The sequence below is a fragment of the Carcharhinus amblyrhynchos genome, chromosome 10, assembly GCF_965287045.1.
Source record: "Carcharhinus amblyrhynchos chromosome 10, sCarAmb.v2.hapA, whole genome shotgun sequence".
Taxonomy (NCBI): Eukaryota; Metazoa; Chordata; class Chondrichthyes; order Carcharhiniformes; family Carcharhinidae; genus Carcharhinus; species Carcharhinus amblyrhynchos.
The window spans coordinates 465193-480182 of NC_137333.1; the positions used below are offsets into that span (position 1 = coordinate 465193).

Below are 14990 nucleotides of genomic sequence, written 5' to 3' on the forward strand. Positions count from 1 at the left end.
GTGTTACTCCCAAATGATTAACTGGTTTGGAATCAGCGTGGGAACCGCCTGAAAATACTGACAAGGTGATTCTCTCTTTCCCTTTCACCCAGTGAGAGCAGGAGAACTGCCAGTGTGGAGGGAACGGAGGCGGAGGGAACGGAGGTGGAGGGAATGGAGGTGGAGGAAACAGAGGGAGAGGGAGCGGAAAAGGAGGGAGAGGAGATAGAGGGAGTGGAGGTGGAGGGAGAGAAAGTGGTGGGAGGGGAGGTAGACGGAGGGGAGGTGGAGTGAGAGGAGATGGAGGGATGGGAGGTGGAGGGAGAGGAGGAGGAGGAGGGAGCAGAGGCAGAGGGAGGGGAGGTGGAGGTGGAGGGAGAGGAGGTAGAAGTACCCGGACTGAATGAAGAATCTGATCTGGAGGATTAGAAACAAACAAACTGGGGGCAGGAGGAGGCCATTCAGCCCTTTGAGCTGCTCCACCGTTCATCTTGATCATGGCCGATCATCGAATTCAATATCCTGATCCCCGTTCCCCCCCCATATCCCTCGATCCCTTTAACCCCAAGAGCGATATCTAACTTCTTCAAATCTGACAACGTTTTGGCCTCAACTATTGTTCTGATTGGGTGAATGGTCTTGTGTTGTTGGGATCAGGATGTGGCTGTGCCGATAAACCAATAACACGAGGGGAGGGCACTGATACGACATCATTTCCTGGCCCTGCAGATAGCCAATGGGATGCTTACCCTGTTTACCGGGGAATCCTGGGTCACCCGGAGTTCCCTTCATCCCCTCAATCCCGGAATCTCCTGGTTGTCCAAGTTCACCAGGTGGCCCGGGAATACCGGGCAATCCTGAAATGGAACACACGGGGTTAATGTCGGACCATCAAGAAACACGGACACCCTCCATTTCACACACGGCAGTGAGAGATTACTGACCTTTGAACCCCTGTTGACCAATCTCACCCTTCCGACCTGGATGTCCCGGAATGTTGATCGTGTCCCCAACATCACCTGTGGGGAGAGCGGGGGCGGGGGGAGGGGGGGGGGGGGGCGGTGGGGGATGGGGGGTGGGGGGTGGGGGTGGGGGTGGGGGGGGGATTGGCAGGAGAAGGAGCAGAGGGAGGGGTGGAAGATGGGCAGGGGGTGGGGTGGGGTGGGGGAGGAGCAGAGGAGAACGTTGCTGAGTTATTATAGAATCATAGAGCCCGTATAATATAGGAGGCCATTCGGCCCTTCGAGCCTGCACCGACAACAACCACTTTCCCCACCCTATCCCCACAACCCCATGTATTTAGATTCATAATCCCCCCCCCCGACACTAGGGTCAATTTATCACCGCCAATCAACCAAACCCAAACATCTTTGGAGTGTGGGAGGAACCTGGAGCACCCGGAGGAGACTCACACTCACACTCACTCACACTCACACACTCACACTCACACACACACTCACACAGAGTGAAGCACTCAGACCCGTGATGTGGGACAACACTCTCCGACTGCACCCGTTTATTCCCGACTCACCTTCAATCTGCCCCCAGGTTCACACAAACAGAGTAACAAGAGGAGGCCATTCAGCTCCACAAATCTGATTCAACGTGACATCATGAATAATCTAACGCCAACTTTCTCTCCGGAGTTACAGAACGTGTGGTTACCCTGACTCAAAAAATATCCATCAATCAGAGTCCTGTAATTTCTACCTGGCCTTTCACCTCCGCAGCGCTTTGGGGGCCCGTGTCCTGATGGGAAGGTGACTGAAAGGTGAACTCTGTTTCTCTCCCTCCATGCTGAGTATTACCAGCTCTTTCAGAGCTCCCTCTCGGTGTTCCTGCCATTCCCCTGACACTCTGGCTCCTAGTCTAAAGTGTTGCCCCTTGTTCTGGATTCCACAACTCTCCCCAGTCCCCTACCAGAGGAAATCGTTTCTCTCTATCGACCCGATCGAATTCTTCACCCATCTTAAACACACGAGTAATGCGACCCATTAATCTCTCTTGTCACATTTGTGACGTTAGTTTACCTTTAAGAGATTTATTTTAAAATCATTCTCTCACAGCCTCAGCTGTGTGAGTTGCAGAGTTGGATGGAGAGGATAATTTTTAATTGCTATGTCAAAAGCTTCCATAGGCCCAGTTTGCTTTAACTCTGGGTTATTTTACGATCCTGCATTGTTCGGGGGACTGTCATGTGTTTTTGGGCAGTTTTTTTTTCCTTTCCAGTGAGTTTAAGGTTTCATTTTCTGTTTGGTTGCAGTTAGAGCTGAGTTTTAGAAGGGACAGCAAGCTGGAAAGGAGTGTTTCTCTCTCTCTCTCTCTCTCTCTGTTGTTTGGAAATCCTGCTGATGATCTGAAAGCAAGGTCTTGCTTTTCTGGAAAGGGAGATGGGGGGGGTGGTGCGCATGGCATCGGCTATTGCTGACTTGCCTAGACTCCCTGGTGTTGTGGGAAGCTGTTCTGACTTCAAACTGTTCCAAATCTGTCCAGAAAACTGCAAACTTCATCCAAAGGACTCAAGTCCAGTGTCACGTGAACATTAGTCTTTGTTATGTTACAGCCTGTGAAAATGGTCTTTTGTCTATAGGATGGGTTTGATTGGATCACATTAGATATATTTGTTAAAGGTCACACATTATAATTGTTTTGTTTCTTGTATATAATTGATAAGAGTTCTTGCTATTTTTCTTTATACATATATATTCTTAAATAGACTTTATATATAGAATATACATATTCTTAAATAAACTTTGTTTGAGAAAAGCTCCCCAGTGGGTCATTTGAATCATACCTGAAGTGGAATATCTCATGCTTATCTGAGCCAAATTCAAGATGCAAAACTTCTGATTCAGGCAGGTTTCATAAAACAATTTGAAGTTTCTAACCTGAACCATAACACACTCAAAACCTAACAATGGGAGATCCCAAAATTGATTAAAGAATGTTATTCATGCCTTTCAGAGGAACCAGATTCCAAATCTGTCACAGTGTTTGTTTTCACTCACCTTTTATCCCGGGGGAGCCAGGGAGACCTGGAGTTCCGGGCCAGCCCCTTTTCCCAGTGAAACCCTGTAACAAAACAGCTAGAATTAGCAGAGTCAGAGCTGCATTTCCATAGCGCCAGTCACATTACTCCATGTCAATTCATTCTACAGCCAATGAGTTACTTTTAGAAATACAATACTATACCAGGAAAGCCAGTAACCAATTTACACACAGCAATCTCACACTAACAGCAGTGTAAAATGCAGCACTCCCTCAGCACTGACCCTCCGACAGTGCGGCACTCCCTCAGCACTGACCCTCTGACAGTGCGGCACTCCCTCAGCACTGACCCTCTGACAGTGCGGCGCTCCCTCAGCACTGACCCTCTGACAGTGCGGCGCTCCCTCAGCACTGACCCTCTGACAGTGCGGCGCTCCCTCAGCACTGACCCTCTGACAGTGCGGCACTCCCTCAGCACTGACCCTCTGACAGTGCGGCACTCCCTCAGCACTGACCCTCTGACAGTGCGGCACTCCCTCAGCACTGACCCTCTGACAGTGCGGCGCTCCCTCAGCACTGACCCTCTGACAGTGCGGCGCTCCCTCAGCACTGACCCGCTGACAGTGCGGCACTCCCTCAGCACTGACCCTCTGACAGTGCGGCACTCCCTCAGCACTGACCCTCTGACAGTGCGGCACTCCCTCAGCACTGACCCTCTGACAGTGCGGCGCTCCCTCAGCACTGACCCTCTGACAGTGCGGCACTCCCTCAGCACTGACCCTCTGACAGTGCGGCGCTCCCTCAGCACTGACCCTCTGACAGTGCGGCGCTCCCTCAGCACTGACCCTCTGACAGTGCGGCGCTCCCTCAGCACTGACCCTCTGACAGTGCGGCGCTCCCTCAGCACTGACCCTCTGACAGTGCGGCGCTCCCTCAGCACTGACCCTCTGACAGTGCGGCACTCCCTCAGCACTGACCCTCTGACAGTGCGGCGCTCCCTCAGCACTGACCCTCTGACAGTGCGGCACTCCCTCAGCACTGACCCTCTGACAGTGCGGCGCTCCCTCAGCACTGACCCTCTGACAGTGCGGCGCTCCCTCAGCACTGACCCTCTGACAGTGCGGCACTCCCTCAGCACTGACCCTCTGACAGTGCGGCGCTCCCTCAGCACTGACCCTCTGACAGTGCGGCACTCCCTCAGCACTGACCCTCTGACAGTGCGGCACTCCCTCAGCACTGACCCTCTGACAGTGCGGCACTCCCTCAGCACTGACCCTCTGACAGTGCGGCACTCCCTCAGCACTGACCCTCTGACAGTGCGGCACTCCCTCAGCACTGACCCTCTGACAGTGCGGCACTCCCTCAGCACTGACCCTCTGACAGTGTGGCACTCCCTCAGCACTGGACTGGATTTCTCCTGACTGGGGCCTAGAACTCCAGCCTTTGGGGTGAATTTGGGAATGTGAGCCTGTCAGGGTAGATTTTCCTCAGTGCCGGCAATGGGAATCAATCTGGATAAATGGATATTTTCCCTCAGACTCACCTTTTCTCCAGGCATTCCCGGGAACCCACTAATTCCTGGGGGTCCAGGTGTTCCTGGCATTCCTTTGCTTCCAGGTTCTCCTGGCAGTCCAGGTGATCCTTCCTCACCTTTCTGTTGCCCTGGAAATCCGGGAGCACCTGGACGTCCGAGATTTCCCGGGTATCCTGGCATTCCCTTTGCCCCTGATCCAAACAAACAACGGAGACATTCATCAGCTGGATAGTCCCTTAACTCAGAGATAAAGCAACAGCCTGCATTTATATAGCACCTTCAACTTGGTGACACATTTCACCATGCTCCATAAAAGCATTAATGATACAGAATTCCACACAAGCTCCACAATCAGGGAGAAAATCGTGGGAATGGGGAGCAGGGAGGAGAAGGGGCAAAGGGGGGGAGGGAGTGAGGGGGTGAGGAGGGGGAGAGGAGGGGAAGGAGGGGGAGAGAGGGGGTAGGAGGAGGGGGAGCAGGTGGGGGGGAGGGGGAAGGGGGAGGGAGAATAGGGAGGGGAATAGGGGGAGAGGGAGTGGGGAAGAGGGGGAGGGGGACGGGGAAGAGGGGGAGGGGGACGGGGAAGAGGGGGAGAGGGAGTGGGGAAGAGGGGGAGGGGGACGGGGAAGAGGGGGAGGGGGATGGGGAAGGGGGGGAGGGGGAGTGGGGAAGAGGGGGAGGGGGACGGGGAAGAGGGGGAGGGGGATGGGGAAGGGGGGGAGGGGGAGTGGGGAAGAGGGGGAGGGGGACGGGGAAGGCGGGGAGGGGGATGGGGAAGGGGGGAGGGGGACGGGGAAGGGGGGGAGGGGGACGGGGAAGGGGGGGAGGGGGACGGGGAAGGGGGGGACGGGGACGGGGGGGAGGGGGACGGGGAAGGGGGGGACGGGGAAGGGGGGGAGGGGGAGTGGGGAAGGGGGGAGGGGGACGGGGAAGAGGGGGAGGGGGACGGGGAAGAGGGGGGAGGGGGACGGGGAAGGGGGGGAGGGGGACGGGGAAGGGGGGGAGGGGGACGGGGAAGGGGGGGGAGGGGGGACGGGGAAGGGGGGGGAGGGGGACGGGGAAGGGGGGGAGGGGGACGGGGAAGGGGGGGAGGGGGACGGGGAAGGGGGGGAGGGGGACAGGGACGGGGGGGAGGGGGACGGGGAAGGGGGGGAGGGGGACGGGGAAGGGGGGGAGGGGGACAGGGACGGGGGGGAGGGGGACGGGGAAGGGGGGGACGGGGAAGGGGGGGACGGGGAAGGGGGGGACGGGGACGGGGGGGAGGGGGACGGGGAAGGGGGGGACGGGGAAGGGGGTGCAAGGACACTGAGGGGGTTAGACACAAGGGTGAGAATTTTAGGCTTAAGGGGTTGTTGTTCTGGGAGCCAATGGGTGAGCTGGGAGCGGAAGTGTCGGATGTTTATATGAGGTTGCCATGGTTACATCTCCATGTCTCCGAGGCCCATCCCTCAGGCCTGTCCATTCCGGAGTTTACAATACTGAACGATTATTCAAACCGAGTGTGGGGAGTGAGAGCGAGGGGGCGGGTGGGCCTGAGGATTTGCTCTCTGTTCCAGTAGAAAGGTTCATTAAAACACTCAGCAGTTTCAAACAAAAATCATTTCCCTAATTAGCTGGAAGGAAAGGTCCCTGAGGTTGAGGCAGCCGGGGGATGGGTCTGACAGTAACCAAGGACTGAATTTTCCAAGCAGGGCAGACTGGGCCTGGGTAAGATGCTCTATCAGCGAGTCGGTACAGACTCGATGGGCCAAATGGCCTCCTCCTGTGCTGTAAGGATTCGATGGTTCAATCCCTGCAAATTTCTCCTTTTTGAGTAAAGGATTTCCCTTTCAGGCAGTTCCTTCCAGATCCCCACAACTCACTGCCAAAGGAATTCCCATTTCCACCCAAAGCTGGAGATGTTTTAGACAGTTAGCATTCTGACAACACCAGGTTTTAGTCCAACCGATTTATTAAATAGTACACTCACTAGCTTTCGGGGTTAGCCCCTTTGTCAGGTGAATGGAGAGTTCTGGCCTCAGACAGAGCATATAAAGCACAGACAGTTTAGAGATTACTGATTAGAATGCGAATCCTTACACCTAACCTACTGTTCAAGACCTGAAGTGGCTGACAATGTGAGTGGAAGGAGCACTGATCACAGGTTAAAGAGATGTGTATTGTCTCCAGACAGTACAGTAAGTGAGGTTTTGCAAACCCAGGCAAGTCACGGGGGTTACAGATAGTGCGACATGAACCCAAGATCCCTGTTGAGACCGTCCTCACGTGTGCGGAACTTGGCTATCAGTCTCTGCTCAGCGACTCTGCGCTGTCGTGTGTCGTGAAGGCCGCCTTGGAGAATGCTTACCCGAAGATCAGAGGCTGAATGCCCGTGACCACTGAAGTGTTCACCAACAGGCAGGGAACAGTCTTGCCTGGTGACTGTCATAGTTAAACAGCAGCACAGGCTGTGTGAACAATTTGGGTAATATTCAGCATTGTTCCAAATATCAGAGGCATTAATCACTGTACACAAAACCAAACAACAGCAACCATTATTACATTTTATATTCCAGACATACTGCACCTCTGGGACCGACAAATCCAATTTTTCCGGGATTTCCATCGTCTCCCTTGTCTCCCTTCACTCTCCCCAGCATGATATATCCGATGGATGGTGCTGGGCCTGGAGGACCAGTCTCTCCCCGGTCACCTGTCATTACCAATAAAACAATGTCACTCTGTAACAACCTGTCAGCGCACCAAACCTCAGGAAGGGACACCGACATCTTATAGTGCCCACCTTACAGAGCAGAACATTGGGTGAGTTTTGTTTCTTTAGCGTTAATGACAAGAAATGTACATTTCTTATGAGGGGTATGTTTAAAATTCAGCTTGAGTTTACCTGGTGCCAATCTGTCTGCAAACCAGGTTGCTCCAAACTGAGAATGCCGGAGAATAATTGATGCTGGATAATGGAGTGTTTGTTTGAACCTGAGCGAATGTGCTTTTGTTTCTTCCCCGAGGGTTTCAGAATAGGGTTGAATTCAATTGATTGACAGGAGACAGAGTCATGTGAGGGGGTGGAGCTAAGCTTACAGGGAAAAACAGTTTAGTTTCTGCATGATCCTGAAAGAAACAAGAGATTTTTTTTCTCTCTCTCTTTGGAGGCTTCTGTTTGAGTGTCAGAAGAGAAGTGTCTCTCGGTATGTCTCTCCAAAGTGTTCAAAGACGTGAGGAATGGTAGCCCATGTACCAGCATGTAAGCTGGTGAGTTGCTAACTGATTGAGAAGAATATTGCTTAAATTAGAACTAAGACAGATAAGTTAGCAGTCAAGAATTGTATCTTGTCATGTTTAAGTATTCCAGTTTGTAAAAGTTAATTGATTCTGTTAAACTACATTGTTAAAGAAAGTTTGTGTGAATAGAAGCTTCCTAGTGGTTCAATAGAATCACCCTGGAGTAAAACATCTTATCCTCACACGGACACCAAAATCAAAAATAGCTGGGTCTCAACGAACTTCGGAATATACACCTTGGAGTTTCTTGGTCCCTAAGAAGTATGTGACACAGAGTGACTGTAAGACCTTGGGCCAAAGCTGTGGAAGGAACTGTCATTGACAAGTGGACATCTCCAGGCACAATGGAGGATGTTCAATCCAGATGTAACAGACACACTGGGCACAGTCTATCATCCCCATGACAGACAGATGTTATCGCTTGTCTCTGCTCCTACAACACATCAATTACATCCACGTATAATATATTTCAAATCTTTCATTCTGCTCTCTGTAACCCCGCACCACATCCTCTCCCACAAAACCTCACAGGCTCCTTCCAAAGCTCCAGTTTGGATCCAATGCTCACTCTTCCCTTTATCCATGTTGACCTTTTTGTTTTGATTTAGTTGTGGAGATCAATGTGATATTCGAATAGACTCCAGACACACACCGCTGTATGAATTGATTCTTATCAGAGTAGTGACGGAGGTGTGGATTATACAGTGGCCTGTGTGTGTGCGTGTGTGTGTGTGTGTGTCTGTGTGTGTGTGTGTGTGTGTGCATGTCTGTGTGTGTGTGTCTGTGTGTGCATGTCTGTGTGTGTCTGTGTGTGTGTGTGTGTGTGTGTGTGTGTGTGTGTGTGTATGTCTGTGTGTGTGTGTCTGTGTGTGCATGTCTGTGTGTGTCTGTGTGTGTGTGTCTGTGTGTGTGTGTGTGTGTGTGCATGTCTGTGTGTGTGTGTCTGTGTGTGCATGTCTGTGTGTGTCTGTGTGTGTGTGTCTGTGTGTGTGTGTGCGGGAATGTGGATCAGGGACCTTGAATGGAAAATGAGAAGTGCCATAATCTGTTGGAGTTCCAGAGTTTGGGAGAGTTTCCTACAGGACGGCTGTCCCTGAATAATAACTCAGATTCAGAAGAAAACTTCAAAAACCCATCGATTGAATTGAGCAGAATTTAAGCAGGAACTTCCGATCCTGAACTTGTTTTAAGGTGAGATTGCCGTCAGTTTAAGATTTCTAATAAACAAGAGAGCAGAACCTCTGGCTGGACACAGTCGATATTCGCTGCTGCTCTACACAATGCAGACAGTAAATTAACCTGCAATGTCTTTACTGGGTTTTAATTGGGGTGGAATTATTCTCTTTTTATGAAGGAATTACCACATAAACTAACTCAGAATATGGGTCACTCACCTTTGACCCCTCTCACGCCAGTTTGACCCTCGATTCCTGGAATTCCCGGTAATCCCGAATCCCCCTTCAAGCCTGTGATGCCGTGTCGCCCTTTCACTCCCTTCACTCCAGGAAATCCTGCCATTCCCGGTGAACCCTTCACACCTACAGGAATAAAAACTCAATCACATCCAGCAGGGAACTGATACCAGGCTGACATTATTCACACACTAGCATCTCATTAATAACAGACAGATATAGAGATAAAAATATAGCAGCTCTGGGATTCATCCTTATAATGTAATACCCCAGTGTGGGGTGTGGGATAGGGGCTAGAGGGTAAATACCCCAGTGTGGGGTGTGGGATAGGGGCTAGAGGGTAAATACCCCAGTGTGGGGTGTGGGATAGGGGCTAGAGGGTAAATACCCCAGTGTGGGGTGTGGGATAGGGGCTAGAGGGTAAATACCCCAGTGTGGGGTGTGGGATAGGGGCTAGAGGGTAAATACCCCAGTGTGGGGTGTGGGATAGGGGCTAGAGGGTAAATACCCCAGTGTGGGGTGTGGGATAGGGGCTAGAGGGTAAATACCCCAGTGTGGGGCGTGGGAAACCTCCAACAAGAAACATTTATTGGTTTTGTATCTCAGTCTCTGAGGTGTAAAGAGAATGGCTGTGAGATTATAAACTGCAGTTTTTAGTTCTTACGCTGAAGGGATTTGCTGTAAACGGCAGGATTTGGTGAATATACATTTGCTTTAGAAAGGTTCAGTAGGAGCAGGACATGGCTGGAGATAATCATTCCCCATCTCTGAGTAACGTCTGGATGATAAAGTTCTTCAGACACAATCCGCACTCACTGTTTACAGTGACTGTGTCCAATGGTGAACTGGGAGACCTGGGTATGTGTGAAGCTAGTAGAATAATTGTCTAACTTTGTTAATTATCGCTGTTTGCTGCTTAATAAATCTTCTCAGGAATTCCATTACCAGCCAGTCTCTCCTTACCTGACTGGTTACACCTTCCAAACCCACCATCGCTACATGTAGGAGGACAAGAACAGCCGATACCTGGGAAACACCACCTGAACATTCCCTCCAAACTTGGAAATATATCATCGTTCCTTCACTGTCACTGGGACAAACCCTCCAGCTTCCTCCCTAACAGCACTGTGGGTGGACCTACACCACACGGACTGCAGCGGCTCAGGAAGACAGCTCACCCCCACCTTCTCAAGGGCAGTTAGGGATGGGCAATAAATTCTGGCCCTAGTCAGTGATACCTACACCCCACTGAGAGAATAAAAAGTCTCAAAAGGACAAGTTAATATTGAGTGAGGAATGACTGACAGAGTTTGAGTTTAAATCCCAGCCAAAAACGACAAATAATCCCTGGAAACTTTACATTTCAAAGCACAGATGGATCTTAGAAGATAAATTCTGGGCGAACAAACAACGTGCTCTTGTTATCATCTTACCTTTCAATCCATCCAGCCCCGGCAGCCCATCCATCCCGAAAGAGCCAGGGGATCCAGGGAATCCTGGATCTCCGAATGGACCCTGGACACCGGGAATTCCCGGCAAACCTTTCATTCCAGCAGGGCCTGGAGGACCCTCGATCGCCATGTTCCCCCTTAAAACCATGAGCGCCTGGAACCAAAGAGAGCATCATTACTGAATGGAGGCAGGGGGAGAGGAGGGAGGGGAGGAGGAAGAGGAGGAGGGGGATGGGGAGGAGGGAGAGGAGATGGGGAGGAGGGAGGGGAGATGGGGAAGAGGGAGAGGAGGTGGAGGGAGAGGAGGAGGGGGGTGGGGAGGTGGGAGGGGAGATGGGGAGGAGGACGGAGAGGTGGAGGGAGAGGAGAGGGGGATGGGGAGGAGGGAGAGGAGATGGGGAGGAGGGAGGGGGGTGGGAAGGAGAGAGGGGAGGGATGGGGAGGAGGGAGAGGGGGGTGGGGAGGAGGGAGGGGGGATGGGGAGGAGGGGGGGATGGGGGGATGGGGAGGAGGGGGGTGGGGAGGAGGGAGAGGGGGTGGGGAGGAGGGAGGGGGGATGGGAAGGATGGGGGGATGGGTGGAGGGGGGTGGGGGAGGGAGGGGGGGTGGGGAGGAGGGGACAGTATTAAATTTAAAAAAAAAGTTTGTACAAAGATGAGTGGCAGGTTAGAAGATTGGAAAGGATAATGAGAGATGAACGAGAGTATGAGAGAAAGCTAGCTAGTTTCGATACAGATTTAAATAAGAATCACGCAGTGAGCATTGGTCCCATAGAAAATGTGCCGGCAGAATTGATAATGGAAAATAAGGGGATGGTGGATGAATTGAACAGGGGTTTTGCATCGGTCTTTACTATAACGATATGAGTAACATTCCCGAAATAACTGTACCTCAGGAAATGGAAAAGAGGAAGAAACTGAGAGAAGTTACAGTCACCGGGGAAGTGATACTGAGCAAATTATTGGGGGTTGCAGGCGGACAAATCCCCGGGTCCAGATGGACTTCACCCTGGGAACTTGAAAGAAGTGTTTAGTGAGATGGTTGATGCATTGGTTTAAATTTTCCAAAATTACCAGAATTTGGGGAAGGTTCCATTAGACTGGAAAATAATAAATACAGCTCCTCATTCAAAAAGGGAGGGAGACAAAATATAGGAAACTCCAGGGCAGTTAGACTAACATCTGTCGCAGGGAAAATGTTAGAAACTAATATGAAAGATATTCCAGCAGGGCAGTTGGAAAAGTTCAAGGCAATCAGTCACAGACAATATGGTTTTGTGAAAGGGAAATCATGTTTAGCAAGATGGCACAGTGGTTAGCGCTGCTGCTTCATAGCGTCAGGAACCCAGGTTCAATTCCAGTCTCAGGTCACCCTCTGTCTGGAGTCTGCATGTTCTCCCCATGTCTGCGTGGGTTTCCTCCTACACTCAAAGGATGTGCTGGTTAGGTGGATAGATCATGCTAATTTGACCCTTAGTGTCAGAGGGGTTAGCAGGATAAATCCATGGTGTTAAAGGGATAGGGCCTGGGTGGGATTGTTATCAGTGCAGGCTTGATGGGCTGAATGGCCTCCTTTTGCACTGTAGGGATTGTATGATTCTATTTTAATTTACTGGAATTCTTTGAATAAGTCACATGTGCTGTTGTTACAGGGGAACTGGTGGATATATTGTACTCAGATTCCTGGAAAGCACTTGATAAGCAGTCACATCAGAGGTTATTGTGAAAAATAAAAGCTCATGATTTAGGGGGTGACAGATTGAAGATTGGTTCGGTAACAGGAAACAGAGAAATGGGACATTCCTGTAATGAGTGCGATGTCACAGGGTCTCAACTATTCACAATTTACATCCATGACCTTAGTGGAGGAACTGAGGGTTTTGTTGCTACATTTGCTGACGACACAGAGACAGGAAAATAAATAGGACATAAGGAGGCTACTAAAGGATTCTGACAGGTGAAGTGAATGGGCAAGTGGAGTATAGTGTGGGAAAATGATTTTTGAAAATAAGGGTCGCTCATTTAAGACAGAGATGAGTCTAAATCTGTTCCCTCTCAGAGGGGTGAGTCTCTGGAACTCCCTTCCTGGAAAGCAGTGGGAGCAGAGAGAGTGAGATAGATTCCTAATTAACAAGGGGCCGGAAGGTTCTCGGGGGGGACGGGCAATGTGGGGCTGAGGTCACGGTCAGATCAGCCAATGGAAATGCTGAGCAGGCTTGGGACGGGCCAAATGGCCTGCTCCTGATTGCTGTGTTGGGTCTGGTCCAACCTGCTGCCGTGTTAAAGATCAGGCAGGGGGTCCTCGGACTGTTAGATACTGCTCGAGACCCACGAGGTAATGGACAATGTCGAGTGTGGCCTGTCTTAGGAATAATACTCTCACTCCTCAATGCCTGCAGTTTGACAATTCAAATGAAGCCACTTCCCACCACCGAGCTGTTATTATTCAGGATAAACATTCCAGAAAGCCGGAGAATGATCCGGAGAGAATGTATACACATGGCAGCACAGAGAATTCAAATTCCCTTCATTAAAACAGATCAGGAAGTTATCAGGAAACAACATCAACTGGCCTGATGTCCACCACTCAAAGGTGCCACTTAGTGCCGCAATCGAGGGACAGCAGCTGACCAGAGAGCCCGGCAGTGTTCACTTGTCAGGCTGTGGAACTGAGATCGAGGGAAAGGGCGAAACTCGGGGCATCGCAGAGTTAGAAAGTGGAGTATGTTTGAAAAATGGAAACAATTGCAACAAGAAAACAGCAGTTATTACACAGACTGCAAACTGCCAGCACAGACAGAGAAACATTCACACCCACTCGCCGTTCACACTCACTCGCCGTTCACACCCACTCGCCGTTCACACCCACTCGCCGTTCACACCCACTCGCCGTTCGCACCCACTCGCCGTTCGCACCCACTCGCCGTTCACACCCACTCGCCGTTCGCACCCACTCACCATTCACACCCACTCGCCGTTCGCACCCACTCGCCGTTCACACCCACTCACCGTTCGCACCCACTCGCCGTTCGCACCCACTCGCCGTTCGCACCCACTCGCCGTTCGCACCCACTCGCCGTTCGCACCCACTCGCCGTTCACACCCACTCGCCGTTCACACCCACTCGCCGTTCACACTCACTCGCCGTTCGCACCCACTCGCCGTTCGCACCCACTCGCCGTTCACACCCACTCGCCGTTCACACCCACTCGCCGTTCACACTCACTCGCCGTTCACACTCACTCGCCGTTCGCACCCACTTGCCGTTCGCACTCACTCGCCGTTCGCACCCACTCGCCGTTCACACCCACTCGCCGTTCACACCCACTCGCCGTTCACACTCACTCGCCGTTCACACTCACTCGCCGTTCACACCCACTCGCCGTTCACACCCACTGGCTTTGCTTTGCAATAGTAATTGTGAATCTTTAAAATACATCTGTGAGGCTGCAGTTTAATGACCTATCAAAAAGACAGCACATCTGACAGTGCGGCACTCCCTCAGCACTGACCCTCTGACAGTGCAGCACTCCCTCAGCACTGACCCTCTGACAGTGCGGCACTCCCTCAGTACTGACCCTCTGACAGTGCGGCACTCCCTCAGCACTGACCCTCTGACAGTGCGGTGCTCCCTCAGTACTGACCCTCTGACAGTGCGGCACTCCCTCAGCACTGACCCTCTGACAGTGCGGCACTCCCTCAGCACTGACCCTCTGACAGTGCGGCGCTCCCTCAGTACTGACCCTCTGACAGTGCGGCACTCCCTCAGCACTGACCCTCTGACAGTGCGGCACTCCCTCAGCACTGACCCTCTGACAGTGCAGCACTCCCTCAGCACTGACCCTCTGACAGTGCGGCGCTCCCTCAGCACTGACCCTCTGACAGTGCAGCACTCCCTCAGTACTGACCCTCTGACAGTGCGGCACTCCCTCAGCACTGACCCTCTGACAGTGCGGCACTCCCTCAGCACTGACCCTCTGACAGTGCGGCACTCCCTCGGCACTGACCCTCTGACAGTGCGGCACTCCCTCAGTACTGACCCTCTGACAGTGCGGCACTCCCTCAGTACTGACCCTCTGACAGTGCGGCACTCCCTCGGCACTGACCCTCTGACAGTGCGGCGCTCCCTCAGCACTGACCCTCTGACAGTGCAGCACTCCCTCAGTACTGACCCTCTGACAGTGCGGCACTCCCTCAGCACTGACCCTCTGACAGTGCGGCACTCCCTCAGCACTGACCCTCTGACAGTGCGGCGCTCCCTCAGTACTGACCCTCTGACAGTGCGGCGCTCCCTCAGTACTGACCCTCTGACAGTGCGGCACTCCCTCAGTCCTGCGCTGGGACTGTT

General features: G+C 52.2%; 1 protein-coding gene across 1 annotated transcript in view; it reads right to left on the bottom strand.

Moving 5' to 3' along the window:
- Positions 1 to 14990, bottom strand: part of col4a2 (collagen, type IV, alpha 2) — a 50907-nt gene that overhangs the window by 16424 nt on the left and 19493 nt on the right. The window contains 8 exon segments of the mRNA XM_080198015.1: positions 729 to 836; positions 924 to 998; positions 2988 to 3051; positions 4511 to 4692; positions 7068 to 7193; positions 9175 to 9318; positions 10626 to 10755; positions 10757 to 10797. Coding sequence (XP_080054141.1) covers positions 729 to 836; positions 924 to 998; positions 2988 to 3051; positions 4511 to 4692; positions 7068 to 7193; positions 9175 to 9318; positions 10626 to 10755; positions 10757 to 10797 — 870 coding nt within the window.